Raw genomic sequence first — 22,104 nt, 5'->3', positions numbered from 1 at the left:
AAAGGAAATACTTTTGCTGGTAACCTGGAGAAGTAAAAATGGGCAGGAATGGGCTCAGGTACACCAATACAGACCAAGCCACAGCCAGGTCCCTCTGTGAGCAGTGGGCTGCAGCCAGGGAGAAGGCCATGACCTGTGCCAAAGGGCTTGTGGCTGTAGAAACAGAGCCACGCTGTCACCCTTGGTAATGCTTTCTGGAAATACACAACACATCCAATACAGTCCCAAACGCCTCCATCCACACAGCTCTGCCTGAAATCCCAAAGGACAAAGTATCTCCAGCAGGAAGACCACTTTCTAAAAGAAAACAGGTTTGTGACAGATTTTGCCCCAGACCAAAGAGAAGAGTTTATGTGGAAGGGAAAACATTAAGGACAGAGGCAGGGGAGGCAATATTTTGACTCATACACAAGTTGCCAGGCTCTCCTACAGCCAGGAAGAGGCAGACTCCTCCAGACAAGTTGACACATCCTAACTTAGCCTTCTAAGGAGGCAGGAATTAATTGATTAATTGAAAGAGGTATTCCCTTCTTTCCATACATTATACAGGACTTTAAAGAACAAGGTCTGGCTGAGGCACATTTAAGGCATGAAAGATTACAACAAATAAACTCAGTCGTGCCTAGAGAATTGTACAATTGCCCATGGCCTGGGAGAAAGAGCTGTCCAGGCTGCAGCAATCCTTCAGGTCCAAAGGCCTGTGCTCCTGCTTCCACCATGCTCGGGACAGCAAAGGTACAGATACTCCCTGAAGAAGAATCCTGGGCAGTAACTGGACATTTTCTGTGCATGATATTATTAGAACAAAGAGGAAAGTACTTCCTCCAGGAAAACTGTGTCTGCTGCAACTTACACTTCAAACACTTCGCCTAAATATCAAATGACAAAATCTTCCAGGGAGCACAGAAAGTATTTTGCCTGTTTTGACTATGCCAGCCATGCTGGCTAGAGTGTCCTGGAGTCAGATCACTTTCCTGTAAACATATGGAGGTCCATTAAATTAACAATCACATAGGAAAACTATCCCTCTCTGAGGCTTGGCCATTTTGTTCTCTGCTGGGACGTGCTCCTCACCCAAGAACCCTGGTCCACAACTGTCTTGTGCTGAAGACCACTTCAGAGCCGAGCAGAAGCCCTTCTGTCCTCTCACAGCACAGGCACCAGCATCCTGCACCTCTGGCTGCAAAACTGTCCACTCAGGGCTGCAGGTCAATTCTCCATCTCCACCTGCATGTTCAAAACATGCCCCCACTCAGTCCAGTGATCTCACAGCCTGACAGTTTTTAAAACTGTTTTTTTTTTTTTTTTTTTTTTTTTTTTTTTTAGTTTTCAACCAGCTTCTTAGTTAAAAAATAGCTCAGTTAGGCTGAACTCCAGAAGACATTTCCCCCACACCCATGGGCCAGCCTGTGGTTGCCAGAGCTGGCTCTGGGCTCAGATGAGTTACCCACTCTGGGTTCAGAGATCAGGCACACTGGCAGTCAACACTGTTACTGTTTTTACATTGAACAGACCACAACATAAATCAATGGCTGCTTAATGAAAACAAAAATATAATTCTATTAACAAATTATCTTTAATCCATACTGGACAAAGTTGACACCCATCCTCTGTAAAAGAGGCTGCAAAATTCAATTACTGTTTGTGAAGCACTTGGATGTCACAGCAATAAGTACCCCAGAGAAGCTTGTGAGAAAATGAATAGTTTGGTCTTGGTGAGCAGGGACATAGCAGGATTAACACAGCAGGATTAATACAGTTAGCCAGTGAGCATCTTCCATCCATGCACTCCTTCTGGAAGACACAGCTTGTGACCATGAAGACCACACTGTAACACAGACAGACAAGAGGCCTGAAGTAAAAACTAAGGCAATTTTGGTCATGGCATTTCCTGACTTCTAAGAAATCAGGAAGTTTACACAGAAGCATTTAAACTTGGCCATGGAGCTTCCCCCCAATACTCACCAAAATGTTTCCTGCAGCCCAAAATCAGCCTCAGGCCCTCTCATTCTGAAGGATCTTAAAACCACATGACAAAGCCAGTTCTTAATGAAGCTAATGCTCCCTTCCCAGAGATGAGCTGTGCTGACCAGTGACTGCTGCAGCCACTATGACCAGCTCTAAGTTTCCCCAGGCTGGAAAGGCAGGACATGGCAGAACCACCAGCAAGAGCTGCTTTCTGCTCAGAGGCCCAGCAGCAGCAGGTACCACGTTACTAAACTCCCTTGTGGCCAGGTGACAGCAAAAGAGAGCTAGAATGCTTGGACAGCCTTTCAAACATGGGGCAGACCCTTCTGCCATGCAGCATGCTCCTGCATCATTCCTAGTCCTAGTCTCCATCCATTTGTTCTCTGCTCTTAATTTCTATTTTGATTTCACAGCTTCACTTGGTGAGCAGTGGATTTTTATCAGGGCTCCTCAACAGCATACTCACCACAAACATCACTTCCCCCAAAGTTTCAAAACACTCCCCACCCCTCCTCACAAACAACCAAGAGGCAGAGAACTTCCCAGATAAGGTGGCTGGGGGAACTGTGACATTTTTAAATGACTAAGCAGCCTCTTTCCCCAGCCCTCTTCTCAGAAACAGATGAACAACACTTCCCAAAAGTACTTGGTGAAGAGCTGCAGCCCGGTTTGGTACGGGGATGAGATTGCACCAGATGCAGGCAGAGTATTAATGGGAAGTGCCAGCCAGCTGGCCAAGGGCTTATCAGCTCCTTCCAAAGGGCTTGGCACGAAGGGCAGAGCCTCTGCTACCAGCGGGAGCTTCCCAAAGTAGTCACACTTGGTCAGTTGACCTCTAAGCCCCAGCAAACCTCGTGAGATGAAGCACACTCACTGTCATTGCCTCTGCCCAGCAGACTGTAGTGGTGCAGGAGCTCAGAGTGGCTATAATAGCTCCAAATGAAAATGAGAAACTGAACTGCAGGTCACTTTCCCCAAGCTCCAGGCAAGGATCAGAGGGTTTACAGCATGGTGGAAGTAATACAACAAAACCAGGTGGTCCTTCCAGCCAGGTGAGCCATTTTGCTCTAGCAGGAGCTATCCAGCCATGGTGTGCCAGGCACAGAGCACATGTGCTGATGAGCTACCAGGGCTGTGCAGGGCCCCAGCACACCTGAGTGCTGCAGCCACAGCACACTGCTGGTAACCCACCCACCGCACTCCATCGCCTGGGGGGAGTGCTGCCAGCCCTGGGAGAGGGGCAAGTGCAGCCTGCTACCATGGGCTGTGATAAATCAGGCTTTATGCTGCTTTCCAAGCCAGGGAAAACCTTTCTGACCCTGAGCTGCTGGCAAGGGAACTGCTCTGGGGCTGTACCATGCTAGGCTCCGCTCTGCAGCGGGGATCACTCTCACCAGCACCTGGTGGACTTTTCATCAGGTGCTTACCAGCCTCCAGGCTCACAAGGCACTTTAGGCAAGCTGCTCCCCAGCAGACACAACAGAGCAGATCATCCCCTTCACTGTGCTCACAGACAGTCCAAAAATACCAGAAGTAACAAACCACTGGAATCCCAAAGCCTTTGCCAGCTGGCAGTAATGGCTCAAGAAGTCCATTCCTCTCTGAAAACACAGTGGCAGTTCTCCTGTGTTTGAGCTCATTAAATGCTGCCCACCCATCACCTCTCAGTACTCACAATTTGTTTGTTGATCACCATACCCTTATAGGCTGTAGTCCAGAGGGGCTTTTCACAAATTTCAACAGGAATTCAAATTGATTGTCCTGGAATGTTCATTCAACCACACTGAAGCACAGACAAGACTTTTCTGTCCCACTCTCCCAGTAAGCTCCAAATGCCAGATGGAGGCACAGAGTTGGTGTCACAGGAAAAACTCCTCCAATACACACTGGCCTTTGAGCTTTTATTTAAGTGTGCAGTTTTCCAAGCCTATGCTTGTTATGAGGTGCCACAGCATCGTGAAAGATGGCTGAATGCACTCCCATGTGTTTGTTTCTGGCTAGGAATATTTTACCAGCTCTTAAGCTAAAACATCTGAGACCTGCACTCACAATTGGGCTGCATAAGCCCTAGCAAGATCACTGCCCCTGGGCTTGCCTGCACTGTGTTCTCAAAGCCAAGGTACAGTCCTTCCTCAATGTTTTAAAGCAGTGTTTTGCAACCTCTGAAACAACCGTTTGAGAGATACTGGCCAAACACCAATTTATATGCCTGAGCAGCTAGGAGAGAACCAGTAAGACCCCAACAGCAGTAACCTCTGAGGTAATGCTCATACAAATTACTGTGCTAGATACATGGTTTGGGTTAGCACTGTAGGCTAAAGCCTCCTCCTGTCTGGGCTGTCAAGCCCATGACAGTCAGTTTTAAGTTAAACAGTCATTAAAACTTAGTATGAACTTTGCAAACTGAAGCTTTAATGCTTCCCCAATTGATGGACTCTTTTCCATTCCAAGGTTCATTAGGAGGAGATGGAGTATGAGAAATAGAGCTGGGGACTCTGGAAAGGAGGAGGAGACAAATATTGTTTCCAGAGGGAGGTGGGAAGAGAAAAGAAGCAACCTCTGAAATTGATGGGAAACAGAAATGTGGAAAGCAACTTGGAATTCCAGTTGTGACTCAGTTTTGACCTAACTGATGGGGCTAGGGGCAGGAGAGAGTGGACAAGAGCAGTCACCACAAATCCAAAATAACCCTGCCTCCACACCCACCCTGGTGGCAGGCAGCGACGAATCCCCAGCAGCTGGCAGGTAACAGGGGTCTGCTGCTAAGAATCAGCTCCCAGAGCTCCCACTGCTGATGGCTGCAGGAATGTGGGACTCCCAAAATTGTTACATGTAAATGCCCAGCTGCAGAGTGACACTTCTCTGCAGTTGCACAGTGTGTTAAAGGAACCCCCAAGCCAAGCCAGCAGCACACTGACACAGGAGAGCTCACTCAGCTGCAGACATATTAAACCATCTGCTAAAACAAATCCTTAAGCCTTTTGTATCGTACCTCACCGGTTGACTTATTCCTCTTTTGGGGATGTACACTTGAACCCTGAGGTCAGACAATGGCCTGGTCCATCTGCCTTTGTTCCCAAAACAAAAAAACCCAACCCACCAGCCAGAGCCTGCATTGTATGTTCCAGCTCTGGGAGGCTGATGGACTGATCCCCTGTGGTCAATACAGAGAGGAACACAAGGACCAGTGCAGCCCTGTCCTGTCTTCTCCTTCATCTGGGAGGAGCACAGAGCAGCAGGAATGAGCAAAGCCTAAAGGAGCACACATCAATATTAGTCATGGGAAGACAGGTCTTTTACAAATAGTATCAGCAGTTACCACATCTCACTTTTCAGAACAGAACATGACAAGGAAGGCACATGCAAGAGAGCTGCACTAATCTAACACTGAGATAAGATTAAAACCAGGAGCAAAAAAATCTGAATATTTATGAGAACTTCATATTTCAGTCAGTCATGTTGTGACACCTGCATTTTGATGTTCAGGCACTAAAGCACAGCCAAAAAAGCCCAGTGCTTGCCACTGGCAGGTGGCATGTGGACAGTCACAGGTAGGAGCTGCCCCAAACACCACTACTGTGTGTTTGCAATTATATCATTTAGTCTGACAAGGGACTTGATCTCTCCAAACAGACTCTTCTTTGTGAGTACAAAGGTACTGCAAGGAGGAGGAGACACCAAGAACTACAAGAACAGTAGGGCAATCAGTCATTTTCTCTCAAATGATATGGAAATAAAAATGAAGCAGGAAGAAAATGGTACCTCTGTCAAGGGTCTTGGTCTTCTTTCTACAACAAATTCTGTGTGGCAGAGCTCACAGTAACTTGTGTTGGAGGAGGATAACCATTTTTCCAGGCAGCTCTTGTGCACGGTGCCCAGTGTTCCTGTGCAGTCACATGGGGAAAGCAGTCCCTCCCCATTTCCACCTTCATGACAGATTCGACAGATGGGACCATCACTAAAGAGGCAGAACGAGAGACAAACAGAATGAAATCACAGTCAGAGCAGGCAGAACAACACTGCCACAGGGTCTGGTCCCACCAAGCCCCAGAAAGGCACATGAACAGCAAACAGTGTGTGGCACAGCATGCCAGGAGCCTGCTGCAGAAAGAAATCAGTCTCAGGGGACGATGGAGATGCTCAGGACATTTTAGACCATTTAAGATTTGGAAGACCCATAACAAGAAGAGAAGATGGCACATCAGCCTGGCCAGCTCAGCTGGCTCCAGAAGTGACTGCAGAAGTGACTGCAGCGCACGTCCCGCAGTCTTCAGCTCTGGCCACAGTGGGCAGGGGCTGATACCAGACCCAACACCAAGCCTGAAGCACTCATGCAAATCCAGACACCCAAAGCAAAGCCAAATGACCCACAGTAGTGACAGCACACCCTAGCCACCTGCAGCTACTCAAGAGGTTGGCAATCAGGTCACATTTACCAGATCACCTACCCACTCTCAGCCCACCTCGGCTCTGCAGCCTGGGCTGAGCAGGAACTGCACACAAGGAACAGCAATATCTCAAGAGACAACTGAACTGAGCCTGGAAGCTCACCTCCCCAAGAATACAGCATATTTCACAGCAAGCATGCACCCAGAGCAAGGTCTCCAGCACACAAACCCTCTGTCCATCACTGCACAGTAACTCACCAGCATCCTCTGGGCACACCCTCCCCAGAGCAACAACTGCTCTGCAGCATTCGGCCTCTTGGTGGCTGCAGAAATGCTTTGGTGCTTCAACAACACCTCCTTGGCCACAAGTTCCAACTACAGAATCACACAGAACCTCACAGAACCAGAGCTATCTACCAAAGCAACTAACAAACATTTTCAGAGGCATTTACAACCTTCCCTCCAGGAGGCCTGACCTGCTCATTACACTCAAACCATCCATCTGTTCCCAAAATATTCCTCACACCTTCAGCTGGCACCACTGACTGAACAATTAGTGCTACACCTTTCACTAGACCAACTTGCTCAAAGCCCCAGCCAACCTGACCTGGAACACTTATAGAGATGGGGCACCCAGCTGGCATCCCAAGGCACAAGTTTCCTAGCAGCCCTGTGCCACATATGCCAGCCCCATGATGAGGATGTTCTGGGCTCCCCAGATGGCTCTAGACACCAAAGTTTGCTGTTCTCAGCATTTCAGTTAATCTCTTCAGCATCCACCGATCACTGAGATCATTTAGGAACAAAATGCTGGACAGCAGAGGCCCAGGGCAGGACTGCCTTCCCTGGACCATGGAAACCAGACCCTCACTAGTATCTCATTTCCCACCTTCCAAACAGCCATTTCTTTCACAGTTTTCCTCTTACATCCACAGCTGCCCAGATTTGGGGGTGCAAGAGAGGGTGAAAAAGGAACATCTTTGTTTCAAAGACCCTATTGTAGGTCCTCTTAAAATCCAGGTGAGCAGTATCAGTTTTCACCTTTTTCTAGATACTGCTGACAGAACAAAAAAAGCCACACTGAACCCATATTGTAGTTCAAACTCCACTGCTATTCTGACTTCAAAAAACCCCACTTGACTGCAGAAGTTTGTGGGATTGCAACACAACAGCCAAAGCAATCTTCAAAACCAGCAGCACCACCTCCATTAGTCTGCATAGAAAGCAAGAGTGAGGCATGGAAGCACAGTTCAAGGAAAAGGAGCACACTGGGGAAAAAGGTTGGTGGGACATGAGGGAAAGAAAAGAGCTAGCAAGAAAGTGCATGTCAGCTCGCTAAAGGAGAAGCAAGATTCCTCTCTTTGTGTGCCACAGGAGATCTCTACCACTTTCAACTCGGTATTTAGCTGGTTTCATCCCAATTGGACTTTTATTCATATTTAGGGCTTCAAAGTAAATTACACCCAATGTACACCATCTCCTTCTCTCTGCCAAACATCACTGGTGAACCCCTGACCTGTGCTCTCTCCTCCTTTTTACATGCCTTTTATTGAGGGGACTTCTTCAGCCAAGACAATCCCTGCAAAAGGTTCAACAGGAGTCTGGGAAGGTGGTGGAAACTTCATCCTCAAAGATCCTGGAAACTACATCAGACAAGACTCTGAGCAGGCTTGCTCTAAAAGGAAGCTGGACCAGACATCCTATGGAATTCCCTTCCAATTTGAACTATTTGATGATTGTGTAACATTTATTGCCGTAAGATTCTGTACCAGAACAGTGTGCACACACAGCCCTAGTGACAAAGACAGACAATCCCCTACAGCCTCCAGTGCTCTCATGCATCTGTCATTTCCTAAGAAAAGCATCTGCAAGATGCTTCACCCGTTCTCTTCCTGTTTGAGAAGTTTCATATTTCCAGAACATTACTATAACCTTGGATATCAACAAACAACCCAAAATGAAAAAATTTGCTGACTCTGTGTGAAAAGAATTCTTATCAGACTTCATTTTCCTTCCTTCCTTTGCCCTGCCGGATGGGGGCCCGCTCACACCCCCACATGATGCACACTCAGACACAGTTTTCCAGCAGGCTGAAGACATCATATCAGTAATTCAACATTCCAGTGCAGTCACGCTGCTCTTGACTTTGCTGTGCTAAGTGCTTCTGACAAGGAAGACACTGAAACCCACCACCAAAAGAAACAAACTGGTATCCATGTAGAAACATAAGGAATCATTATGGGGTTGACCCTAAACATTAAACCCTAAAAACATTAGGGTTTTTTAATCTGTTTCCAGGCAGTTTTCCCACACAATTATTACCCCCACAAGTTCTAAAGGATTAACCAACTTCTCACCCTAACTATCTACTGCCAGAGAGCAAGCCCAGTTACTTTCAAATTTTTATTGACCTGCTCCAGGTTTGCTGGATGCAACAATTATGTTTGTCTCTATTCTCATCCAGCTTCCCTGCACCCCTCCCCCATTTCTGCAATCACTGCTTTCGTATCACATAAATGGTTGACCAAACTCATTGCAATAAGTTACAGCTGTTCAGACAGGATTTCTGAACACAAAATGTGACAGGTCTCAGTAGATGGACTGAACAATGCTGTCAAATGTCCTCTACTCTGGAAGCTGCTCAAAACAAATGACGAGAAGTCACATCAGGAGGAGTCTGAGCTAGTGAAGCTGCCACGTGTCCCATCTAGCTATAGCTGGATGCTGTAGTTCCTGCAACACAAACACCCTGCCCTCCCTGCGGCTGAAGATCAACACCACGCCTTTACTCCATGGACCTTCCTGGAACAAGGGCCGTGCTCCCTTCCAGCCCTTCAGACGTCCCCATGAACAGCACACTGCCCGGCAAGCACGGCCCCACCTTCGCCCCGCAGGCCGTGACAGCAGCGCAGCCGGACGCTGTGCCCGTGCCCCGAGCTCTGGGGCTCCCTGACCTCGCCAGCTGCGGGCCAGCAGCGCCCGGACGGCAGGAGCCCAGCGCAGGGCACCGGGAGCGGCCGGCCCACGGGGAGTCACGCCCCGGCAAACTCCTTCAGCAAACAAGCCTTTGCTGTCTCCCTGTACCCGAGCCAGGGGAAGAGCCCAGCTGCAGCAGCCTCACCTCTGGGCGCCCAGCGCCTTGATCACCGTGGAGAGGAGCCGCCCGTCCTTGGCCGTGACCTGCGTGATGTACTGCGGGCGCCCGATGTCCGACTCCTCCACCGACTTGGAGAGGGCAGCGCTTCCCGGACAGTCGCACAGGGAGCCGGGGAGGTGGCAGCAGTCGCCTGTCGTCATGGCAGCTCTGGGCCCCTCTGTCCCGGGCCCGGCACCCGGGAGACCTGCAGGAACAGCACCACAGTCAGAAGCCAGAACCCCCAACCCCTCAGGATCCTCCAGCCCCACTCACGCTAGGAGCACCCCAGGGCCCCAACACACACGCGTTCTGTGAGTCTTCTGTCCCCTTTAATAGGCTTTGTGAGGCTGCCTTACCATAAAATTAAGGCTCCAAGTGTTCTACTTACATAACTTACCATCAGAATTGCAAATCTGCCTTTCCCAGAGAGAATTCCTGGGAACCACCCTTTAACCTGATGAAGCCTTTCAAATTGAATGTGCTGATACAGAGATGGGGAAGGCAACCAGAAGCCCCATGGGCTGTTCTGGCTAGAGCTATCCTGAAAACTTACATTCATACTCTCTATAAATACAGCAAAGTTTCACCTGAACAGGGCACCTAAACCAGTTTATGTGGCTGGGTTCAGGAGGTCCTTCTCAGCTGCCTTCAGAAGCTTTCTCAGCACTTGAAAGACTGTCCAAGCCCAAAAGGCTCTCCCATCCCATCTTAGATGTTTTTGCTCTTTATTTCATAAATGTATAAATGTATATTTCATGTATAAAGAAATACACATGCTTCCATTTCTATATCTGCTGTGGTACATCCCAACAGCGAATGTGTGGATATCAACAACCCAAGAGCACCAAAAATCCTCCTTGGGAAGGGCAGCAGACCAGCCTGACTCCTTTCCCTTTCAACTGTTAAGACCAATCATGACTTTTACAAGAGCCACTTGCAAACAGCAAAGCACACCAGCACATTTTCAACATTCACCCAGCAAAGAGAAGACACAGAACAAACAGCAAATGCAAGAAATGGAGAGAAGATGCCCAACACGGCAAACCAGGAGCTGGCTCTGATGAGCCACGTGTGGACAGGAGAACTCTCTGCCTTTGAGGTAAGGCAGCAGCAGCTCACCCAAGCTGCCAGAAACAGCCATGCTCCTCCCTGGCAGGGGGTATCTCATCCCCAAAATTGGGTATGCTCTGCAGATTTAGAAAAATCCTGTTTTTGCCAATTGCCTTTAACCTGGTCCCCGAGAGGCAGCTGTGCAGAAATAAAGAGCTGAGGTTACAGTGAGTCACACTGAACACAATCCAACAACATTGTACTGCTGGTAAAACCAAAATCCCTGTGTCAGTAAACAGGACTGCCTTATGTAAGGCACGCACAGTAATCCCTGTGCGCCAGCACTGCTGGGATCAGAGCTGGAATGCTGCCTCATCCTGGTGGCTGGATTTCAAGATGAAATAAAGCCACAAAAGAAGTTCAAATGAAAGCAATAAAAAGGAAAAAAGGGGAGGAATAAAAGGAAATAGAACAACCACAACCCTAAATAAGATATATGAAAGCAAATTAGGTTTGTTAAATTTTGGGGGAGTGGGGGGAATTGGCAATCTTTGCCTCCTGGAGGTAGGAGCAGGCAATTCACCATCCCATCCAAGGAAAGGTTTTTGTTTTGAGATCTCTGAGCACAACGGGAGTCAAACATTCTCATGAAACTGCAGTTCTCTCAGGTTCAACTAAGCCAAAATCTAACAAAAATAACTAAAGAAAATAAGGGCTTGTTCCTGGTTGGAGGCTTGGCCACACTACAGAGGAAAAAAATCAAAAAAGCCAGTATAAGAACATGATCCTTGAAGCCCTGAAAACACTGATTTGGGTGTTTTTTCATGTCTTGGAAATTAAGCAACTCACACAACCAAGGGCTTCATCTGTCAGGATAGCTTCCTTCATGTACATGCATTCAAGAGGGAGAGAGCCTTTCACTGGTGTCTCAGAACCAGATGTCAACTTTGGAAGCATTCCCTCACTTTACAGAATAGTTTCTAATTTCTAATAGAAGACTTTCTAGTCTCTTTTTCAAAGCTGCTCTTGATAACTATCTGTAATGCTTCCTTCGCATCTGAGCAGGAATAAGCTTGAGCTTGTGGGCAGGTCAACCCTCTTCAACATGAATGTGAATGTTTTCACCAACTTAAAAATTAACTTGATAGACTCAGCCTCTCTCTCCACCTGTGCAAAGAACACACAGTCAGAGCTACTTTTCTCATCTCTCCTCCTCAAAAAAAGGCTACAAACTCTCCAACTGCAAGGAGCAAAAAGTAAGATGATAAATGCTATTGGAATTACTTAAGTCAGCTGTTCTGCAAGTTAAGGAGTCCTTTAAAATTAACAACCTCTTACTGAAACAAGCATGAGAAGATATATGCTTTTAATAAAAAGGTCAGTTCCATTTGTTTGGCCAAAATGTTGTTTATTTTAAAGTTCAGAGGAAAAAGTCCATTCTGCATACTGGAATAAAACTGCCCTCACTGACTGTGTCCTGGGAGTATTTATACTGAGGCTCTTTGTGCTCCACATCTGACAGACACAGGCAGCCCCATGGCCTTGCCCCAGGGCCCTGCTGGGGCTGGAAGGGAATGGCCACCCTGCTGTTCTTCAGGAAATGCACAGGTTTCTGTTACCAGTTATTTGGTGTTTCCTTGGCAGGGTCCAGCCCAGGGTGGAACCTGAAGTCACTGCTTTAATATCTGACTCATGCCATTCAGCAAATATGAAGGAAAAGCAGCAAGGTTTTCATGGTTAGTAACGAAGTAATTGAAATCCAAAGACAACATCTGCAGTGCACTCGGGTCCCAGTCCCATACCCAGTGGAACATGAACCATGGTGTACAGCCAAGTCAGTCCCTCTCCTGATCCCTGACGGATCAGCTCATCAACACACAGCCTTCTCTCACAATTGTCAACAGCTCATCCAACCAAACCCAGAGTTCACAGAATCATTCAGGTTGGAAACAGCCTGAACTAGAAATCATCTAGTCAAACTGCTCTCCCAGCACTGCCAAGCCCACCACAAGCCCTGTCCCCAAGTGCCACATCCACAGTTTTTGAATCCCTGCAGGGATGGTGACTCCACCACTGCCCTGGGCAGCCTGTGCCAGTGCCTGACCACCTGTTCCATGAAGGAATTTTTTCAGCCTAAACCTCCCCAGTACGATTTGAGGTTGTTTCCTCTCTTCTGGTCACTCATTTCCTGGGAGAAGTGACTGACCCCCACCTGGCTGAACTCTCCTTTCAGGGAGTTTTAGTGAGCAAGAAGGTCCCCCCTGAACTTCCTTTTCTGAACAGCCAGCTCCCTCAGCCACTCATCATCAGATTGGTGCTCCAGCCCGTTCCCCAGCTCTGTTTACAGCAGAAACACCAAAATCCCAGTGTGAGAAATGAGACCCAAACAGCTGGTTTGAACCACACACAGTTTTTTTTCTAAGCACCTGTGTTTTCTGAGCCCATTCCTTGGGGATGCATTTCTTGTACACATTTTTTACACGTCTCAGAGACACTAGGTTTATTATCAATGTCCCCTCTGCTGCCATAGTTAGACATTAGCAAATAAATGGGAAGGCTCTTCTCAGCAACATTTTGCATCCTCAGCTTCTGAGCATATCCAGAACATAAAGGGCTGAGTTTATAGATAATTACTCAAACTGAAAAAAAAACCAAACCCTGTCTGTGGAAAGCTGTCACAGAAGAGTGAATTCTGCACTAGAATTCCAAAACTCTAACACGTGCAGCAAACTGTGCCAGCTCCTTGAAGAGCAGCTTGTGCTCTGTCATTGCTCCAAGGCAGAGACCAGGCTGCTGGTGCAGGATCCTGCTCCACAGTTTAAGTGAAACACCCTATCAAGATACTCTTCCTTGTCAGTGCTCATGCCCTGCAATGAGATATGTAATCCAGTCTATATCATACAAGGAGCAATGAATTGGGCAAAACCCCCTCAAAAGACTGCAGAGATCAGGCTGGACCAGTGCTCTCCATGCAGGAGATGTGCCCAGCAGAAGTAAGCAGGAGTCAAGAAGCTAAAAGGTCCCCCAGCTCTACTCTCCATATTTGGACTTTGAAGATGGATAAAACAGTTATTTCTCCCAGACAGGGAAACCACAGCACGCCAGATGAACATCTGGATCAAAGCCACGACGAGAAAAGCACAGTCAAGATGAGAATGCCAACAGGAAAGGCTTCAGCCAAATGATGGCAGTAATGGGGACCGTCAGGTGCAGGTCGTGGCTCTGCCATGCTGCTCGTGGCCCGTCCTCTAATGAACATCCCAACCAGTCTAAAGCCTTGGAGCAATCCTGTGGCTTTGCTAGGATCCAGAGCAAACTGGAACCAGAGCCAGCTCCACCTGCTTTGGGTGCAGCATGTATGCACCAACTCCTGAACAGACTGGCTGCCCTGGGACATCTGCACCAAAGAACACCCAACATGGGAGGCTGCCAGCGGCCGGCTCTGCTCCTCTCACTGAGCAACCCATTCCCTGCTTACTGGAACCGAGACCAGCACCTCTGTGATACGCATGGTATCACAGAGATAACCAAGTCGTGTAGCCAACACAACCCGCCCATCTGTGTACAAGGACTATTTTTTATTTTTAGCAGGTAACCCATTCACTGAGGGCAAATCAGAGCTCTGACCCCTGCTCACGTGAGCTGACGTTTAAGCCCGGGTGCAAAGCTTCCCAGCCTGCTTTCCAAAGCCCTTTTGCCACTTTGGGCACACAGACACTGAGTTTTCTAATCATATGATCCTGCAAATGTCACCAGTGAACCGAAGGTTTTCAGTGGCTAAAGGGCATTTCCTAACATCAGTGCTTTCCTTTTCACCACTAAAACTGGATTTCCCAAATCCTGGGCCCTACAACCATCTGAACATCTCTCTCCATCTCGAGGAGACCACACAAAGAATTGCTTGCTGCACACATCTAAGCACCTGCTCTCACACACCCCATCTCATACAGCTAATGCACATCTCCTCACAGCCCAGGTTCAATCCCAGGTGTGCAGCACATCCTCCAGCACCAGTTCTGCCTACGAAAGCACCAGCATCACCAGTGTACCTGCAGCCTCTCTGCTCTGGGTTAGTGGCACAGTATCCCCTTCTCCACATCTGGCCTCTACACACTCACACCCAAGAGATCACACACCTAAGACACTGCCACCAGAGATACACACAGATGGGATGAGTGGCCTGAAGTGCTCCCTGCTACTGTCAAAAGGTTGTATAAGTGGATTAATCTAAAGAAAAACAAAACAAACAAAACTGAACCAAACAAACAACAAAAAACCAAAACCAAAATTAAACAAAAAAAAAAACACCAAACCAACCTCCCCCCCCCCCAAGGACCAGTCCCACACTGGCCTTTGTTTTCAGTTTTGTTTGTTTAAATGTACTTTCTGCTGAGGGCTGAAAGCCACACTATTCTTTTGTTCTTTATGAAAAATACACAATTTTATACATCAACTGAATCCCCAAAGTTACCCCGCACGTCTGCTATGTAACACCTTAAAAGTACCCAAAAAGCCAGCTCAGGAGCTGCCTCCAGCTGACCCATCAGCAACTCTTCCAGTCGCTCAGGGCCTGGGAAGGAATCTCATTATCCTGTGCTCACAAGTCACCTGAATACAACAGCCCTAAAGTCAGGGTGCAAGGAGCCCTGTCCAGTGAGAAAAGTGACACAGCATTTTATGGCATATGCCTCAACATTCAATAAAAGATCCGATGCCATGCAACAGCTTCCAAAACATTTTAAAATTTGGTAAATAACACAAGGGAAAGCATTTCACTCCCCAGGAGCTTCTCTATTTCTCCCCTGCCTGCAACATTTGGTCAGCAGTTTCAATTCAAGGAGATGCTGTTAAAACTTCAGCCATAACTTGCTCTTCAGAGGATGCCAGTGGAGCAATGCTGTGAGTCAGAGCCAGGGGACAGCCCTGACCATGGGCTCAAAACAAATCCCAAAGAGCAAGGGAAAAAAATAACCAAGGCAAAACGTTCTGTGAGCTTGAGAACCTCCTGATAAAACTTCACACTAGGAAACTCCTCCTACATCTGGAGCAGCAAAAGCTTTGGGCTGACCCCAGAGGCTCACCTGCCTCATCCTTGGGGCAGAGTTTAAAAACAAATGCTCCAAGTTTAACCTTGTAACACCCAGGAGGAAGTCAGAAGCTTAGAGGACACAGCCTTCCTGGACTCCTGTGTTTGTCACATTTGTACATGACCACAGCTGGACTTGGCTGGGCTGCCTCTCCACTGTTTCAAACACACAGCTCAGCAGCAGTCAGTGGTAACTTAAGGCTTCACTCACTGGCTGCTGCTGGGGACAAACAATCATAACTTCTCTATACCCAGAAACTATTTAGACATATTCTAGAAGCTCTCTGAAATCTTGATTATTTAGATTACGGCAAATGGGTTTGCAGACACAGATGAAGAGATAGTCTGTCACTTCCATTTTTTCCAAGGAGACACATTGCCAGCATCTGAGTTCTATTCCCCACTGGTAGCAATATACTGCAGCAAGCCTTGGTGATCAATAATTGCTGTTTTCCAAAGCCAACATCCACACACATCCCTCTTCTTCAAAACTTCATTACATTGGATCAACACCTGCAGTAGTTTCATTTAATCTCCATGTCTTGAAGCAATGGAAAACTATTGGCTGGCAAAAATGAAGCTCCTGAGGCACAGCTCCTGTGGGTCTTGGCAGGGCTCCCAGCAGGTGAGAACCCCAACTTTTAAACAAGGGGTCTCATGGACACAGTAGAACTGTAACACAGCAGAGCTCCCTTCATTTCAGGGTACCTGTCATGTCGTTCACCCACTGTTTTTCAAACAAGTTGTCTTCGTTGCCTAATAAAGTTACTCAGTATTCAAAAAGAAACAAAAAGTTCAAGCTTAGATGTTGAGAAAAAAAAAAATCAGTATAAAAAGAAGCCGCCTAAAGGACAATTTTTTTCTTGCTGTGCTTGGGAACAATTAGCCTGTATGTTATAGTAGAATGCCAAAATGAACAAAGTTATCTCAGCTCTTTTGAGATTTGCTATCTGCCACAAGGCTGTATGAAAGGAAAGTTTACTGCACTTTAATTACCAACATCTGGAAAAACAAACTGCAACATTAGAAGAAAATTCTTTGCAGAGGGTATCTCCAATCAAAATTCAGTCATTTTACTAACAAGTTTCATAAGGGAACAACCAAAAACCAGCTGGGGCATGAGGAACACCTGTGACTCCTCTGAGGATTCAAAAGACATCAGCTTTTAAAGATGAACAGCAGGACAACTCACTACATAATGCAACTACAGAGTCTCTACACCCACCTCCCTCTGCGTTTTATCACTCTTTCCAGGGAAAGAAAGATAAGAAAGATGCATTAGAAAGACTTGAAACTGAAACCACAAACCAGGGTGGAAAAAAATTATCATGCCTACAAAACAATTCTTGCAGAGTACTGTCCATCACTGGGGACAACAGCCAGCCCACCAGACACAACACAGCCCTGCCCTGTTGAAGAGACCACAGCCGTGTGGCCTCTCACATCTCTCTGCACCCACGTGCTTTACAAAACACCGGCAGCAGACACTTCTGCTTCGCAGCTCTACTGCTTCAGCGAGCTCCTCTTTAAACAGAGGCAGCCTCTGCAGCAAGGTCAAAGCTCAAGTGTTCCCCAGTCCTGCACAGTCACTTGCCAGGCAGTTACAGTTTGTTCAGAATAAATGGATTTTCCAGCTGTGCATACCACCTCAGGAAGCAGAATTTTAGAGCAGCAGTGAGCACACTAAAGTGTAGCACCAGATCACCACAGCACCCACACACCACAGAACTGGTCAGTCCCTCGAAGGGCACGGCTCAGGAGGATGCAACACATTATTTCAGGATTGAGAAGCCCAGGTCAGAAAGAACTCACATCCTCCCCAGCGTTTTCCTTCTTGGTTTATAAAGCAGCATTTACACTGCTGTACAAATAAGAGCACTCTGCTTGGAGATGAACTGAGCTGGAACAAGCCACCAGCAAAGCCCGCCGCAGCCCTGCTTGCCCCGACTGCTCAGAGCAGCGCGGCCGGTGCGCAACCACTGCACGAAACCAGGCAGCACACAGCTCCCGGGAGACATCTGATCTGGAATTTTACTTCACTATTTATATTTTCCAACCTAGCCATATCACAAATCTCTTCAGAACGTTCAGCTTTCAAAGAGCTTTCCAGCAAGGCAGCACCACAGGCAGCCTGTGACTCACCACCCCGCTCTGGAGAGCTCCAGAGCAGACGCACACTGAGAGCATCCCCACGGGCAGCCAGAGAGGAGTCACTGATCCCATCCAGTGCCTCCCTTCTGCCCACTCCTTACTGCCACAGATTCCCTCCTCAATCCTCAAGTGAAACTTCATAATTGGTATCTCTGCTGCAAAACTCTCTCAGTTCAGTTTGCCATGTTTTGCTTAGGCTGCATTTCTAGTTCTTCTGGACACAGGCCTTGTCTGATTTGTCTGCAGGGAAGTACAAGAAAAACTGTGAGGAAATAAATTGAAAACAGTCCAGAATTGAAGTTTACCTTTCCTCTCTCACCAGTCTCAAATCTAACCCCAAAAAGCTTTCAGCTGAAACAGAACTAAAGCTCTCAAAGCTTCAAACAAAGAAATCCCTGTTCAAGCCAAGACTACACGAGCTTGGTGCATTCTCCTTTTCACAGAAAAGTGCTTTAGAAGGTAAGTTTGATTTGTTTGCACTTTTATTTCCTGAGCCAGTGCTGCTCCCTGTCCTGTTTCCTCTTTTTAGGAACTGGAGGAGAATGTTTCCTTCAGCTTTGATGGCTAATTTTGTGACAACTGATTAAAATTGCAACAACACTTAAAGCATTTCTGTCCTCGAGGTTAACCACACACAATCATCTCAGGTTCTATCAGGAACTGAAAGTTTAGTTAGAATTGGTACATAAAATCTGGAATAAAACTTACAGAGGCCTATTTATTTGAAATGGGGGCAAATGACAGATTCCAAACTGTAACACTATTTGTTCTACAGAGGCCTGGGGCAGGAAAGGTATTTGCAAGGCAGATGGGTAGAAAGAGCTGCAGGTCAGTACAGCTCCTGTTGGGCTGCTCCCTTCACTGGAGGATGCACAGGGTTCAGTCCCTGCCTCAGGACATGCCAGCAGTCCGTGCCTTCAGGATTTTGTCATTCTGCATTTTACCTTGAGTGTTTAGGGCTTTCACAGGCTGTAACTGCACAGTAGGAGAGGCACATTCCACCCCAGGAAAGGCACACAAGACCCCGAGACACTCAGTAGTGACTTCCCTGCTTTCACCCAGCAAGATGAGCCACCAAAAGCTCTCCCAGCTGCAGTGGGGAACCCCACCCCCCAGCTGAGTTGCATTGCTGTTGCAATGAGCTACAGCTGAGCTGGTCTACTTACAACAAAGATGGCACAAAGACACAGGTTCCAGGGAACAGCTGCTACAGTTGGAGCTGGAGAGAGAACAAGACCAGGACTGGAGAGGTGGAGATCCTGCTGTTTACACGCATGACATGAACTGTGCTGATAAGCCATGAATTTGATAAGCCACACTTGATAAGCCTCAGCACAGATTAATGCGTCATTTTAGCACCCGAGAAAGCTGACGCACAGACTCCATGCAGACCCACGTGCCAACCCTGGCTTGGTGCTGTGCTCATCTCCTTCACTGAGAAGCGCCCCAGGGCTCAGTTTACCTCATGGCTTGTGTGCCCAGGTGTCACTCACTGAGACATGCCCAGAGTGCTTCCAAGAGGACAAGAGTCAGTAACCGAGACCATTTCTCTATTGTGGGAAAGGCTGGAGCTAAGAGCAAGAAGAAGCATAAGTTAGCCACAGTAAATTAGACTGGGAGGGGGAAGAGACACACCAGCTCAAACTTCAGTCTGGAAGGGAAAAAAAAAACTAGTTTGGAAAGAGAAACGCTGAAATCTCCAAATATCCAAAGCGGAGTCAAAGTCAAGTGGAGAAAAAAATAAACTCATCCTATAGTTTATAGTTCACAATGCTGGATTTCTCCCTTCATTTTCTAAGAAAAGCTTCTGTGTTCTTAGTGTGAAAAACCAAGATATTTTAAACAATAGTAAAACAAGTCCCCAAATGCTCATTTTGCTTTGTGCCTCTACCTGCAGAACTACTACAAAGTCCTGTCCTGAGGACTTGCAACTGTCCCTCAGACTCACAGAGTCTCAGAGTCCATACCCAGGCTCAGCTTGCCCCGGATGCATTTTGACTTGACTTTGGTCACGCTGTTTCAAGAAAACAGTGCTTACTTCCTCCCAGGGAAACATGGCGTGCTACACTTGCTTGATGCAGGCCAGCATCAACCAGCTAGAAGAGGAAAAGCCCTCTCCCAGCATCCACAAAGGCAAGAACTCTGTTGGAAGCTGCTCACAGTCAGTACACTGCAGTTCTGCTCATCTGCATGGGCCCCTTGGCGTCCAGCACAGCGTGACCTCACCCTGCAGCCTCAGTGCAATCCACAGCAAAAAAGAGCAAACACATCCAAAACAAGGAACATTAATTCCAATGCCATTTTCTGTTTCCACTTAGAAAGTGGTGCTGATCAGCTAACCACACACAGACACCCCCAGCTATATAGCTGCTATAGAGTGTCCATGAACTACGCTTTAGGTTCACACCTGGCCATTCCCTGTGCCAAGACCTGCTCTGCTCTTGGCAAAGTTTAGACTTCCCCACTGATGCAGGCTGCCTGCAACGCTCCCCAGTGTGTGCTTGGAGGGAATTAGACCTTCTGTCCCCAGCTGGAATTATTAAATTCACTGTCACGGTGCATGTGACAAAGGGATTTTAGAGTCCCAGCTCCCTTCCCTTTTGAGTCTCTGTTTCTGATGGGTGACACACCATCACAGCTTCAAACACACCTGAAAAACCGGGGCACTTCCAGCCTCCAAACACTCCCCTGCATAATCCTTTGGAGATGCAGAAAAGTGTTCAAACACTTTAGCTTTGGAAAGCCAAGACTAACGCCCAGCTGTTCAAAGGATTGTACTGTGCACGTGTGAGTGGCAGCCAAGCAGGGTTTTATATCCCCATGAGCAGGACCAGCCACAGCCAATGCAGCTGGCTGACCACAGTGACATCACAGGCATTCTCAACAAGAACCTGGAAAAAGGTCAAGAAAGTGCTAGAAACTGCATCAGAAGGGAAAGACACAGAGATAAATGCTTGTTGGAAGGAGATTCAAACAAGAGAATGAGAGTGCCAAGGAAAATGAAGGGCGGGTAATAGAGAGGGTTAAGAGAGGGACACAAACAGTCCCTTAGGGATGAGCAAATAAAGGGCACAGGGTGGCATGAGAACCACATTCCCACTGACAGATCTCCATCACACACATCAGGGCAGGGACAGAACACTGAATACAAACAAACAGAATAAAAAGCCAGAGCTGCTTCGGATAACCCTGACACTTCCAGCTCACCATCATCATCCCCAACATGTAACACCTCACCTGCCTGCAAAATTCGAGCTCTGCACAGCTCCCTGCAACAGGACAACAGCCTAAACTCTCCTTGGTCTAGCAGCACCAGGCAGTGCAGATGTATCACCCCTCACCTTGGTGGCACCATTTCTGAGGGCACTACATGCAAGCAACTGCAAACTCCAGAAGCCTCCAAGACCACTGTATGGTGTTTTGGTTTGATCTAGAAAAAAACACCAGATCTAGAACACACAACAAGAGCAAGTGTTTGAGACTGCAACAGAAACACCTCCCATGTCACAATCACCTTCCTGTACATGAGCCACAGACTTGTCCTTTGGATAAATCCCACAAACCAGCAGTTCTGACCTGTCACAGTTGGCTCAAGAAACCTGAGTTTAAATGAGACAGAAAGTTAAAGACTGCTAGTTTATGAAAAGTCCATCACAAACCCTAAGCTTACACCACGGAGGAAAGTAGCTGCTGCTCCAGCACAGGACTGCATCAACCTCTTCAGCTGTGCTGTGACACCGAGCTCATTCTCTTGGGAAATCTCTGCACACGAGGCAGCGTGTCCGTGTGCTCAGAAGGCAAAACGGGCACCAGAACGCTCCCAAACCTGTGAAAAAACAGGTATGGGGGCCCAGTGGCAAAGGAAACTCTTCCTAATAACTGCTTATACCCAGGGAAGAAGAATCTAATGAACAAACACCGCTTCTCAAACCTCCGCCACTTCTGTCCCTGGTGATGTTTGTGCGCGACAGCCCCGGCGTTCCCGGGGGACAGCGCCGTGCCAGCCCAGCCCGGCCCGGCCCAGCCCGGCCCGGCCCAGCCCAGCCCGGCCGGGAAGGGAAGGGAAGGGCCGCGGCTCAGGCGCGGGGCCCCGCACAGCGACCACAGCGCAGTCCGTACCGGCGGCAGCGTCTCGCACGGGGCCCGTGCGGGCAGCGGGGCCGGCGGCAGCCGCTCCGGGGGAGAGGCCCCGAGACCTGCAGCGCGGCTCCGGCTCCCAAGCACAAGCGGCGCCGCACACCGGGGACACCCCTCGGCGGGGCCACCGGGAGGGCTGTCAGGGCTCCCGGGCCCGCCCGCCTCGGCCCGGCCCGGCCGGGACGCCG

General features: G+C 48.0%; 1 protein-coding gene across 6 annotated transcripts in view; it reads right to left on the bottom strand.

Moving 5' to 3' along the window:
• Positions 1-22,048, bottom strand: part of MARCHF2 (membrane associated ring-CH-type finger 2) — a 34,045-nt gene extending 11,997 nt beyond the window's left edge. The window contains exons 1-3 of one of the 6 annotated variants that reach the window (XM_041465252.1): positions 21,899-22,048; positions 9,478-9,697; positions 5,731-5,926 (exon numbers count right to left, since the gene is read on the bottom strand). In XM_041465252.1, coding sequence (XP_041321186.1) covers positions 5,731-5,926; positions 9,478-9,653 — 372 coding nt within the window. In that variant the 5' untranslated portion in view covers positions 9,654-9,697; positions 21,899-22,048. Of the gene's footprint in view, positions 1-5,730; positions 5,927-9,477; positions 9,698-18,945; positions 19,191-19,241; positions 19,262-21,120; positions 21,210-21,293; positions 21,321-21,438; positions 21,692-21,898 lie in introns of those variants that run through there. The other 5 variants (XM_041465247.1, XM_041465248.1, XM_041465246.1 and 2 more) reach the window with 5 other exon arrangements.
• Positions 22,049-22,104: the final 56 nt, after the last annotated feature.

The sequence above is a fragment of the Pyrgilauda ruficollis genome, unplaced genomic scaffold (assembly GCF_017590135.1).
Source record: "Pyrgilauda ruficollis isolate IOZ18807 unplaced genomic scaffold, ASM1759013v1 scaffold188, whole genome shotgun sequence".
NCBI classification, from domain to species: domain Eukaryota; kingdom Metazoa; phylum Chordata; class Aves; order Passeriformes; family Passeridae; genus Pyrgilauda; species Pyrgilauda ruficollis.
The sequence above is the reverse complement of the archived record's forward strand: the minus strand, read 5'-3'. Positions and strand labels throughout refer to the sequence as shown.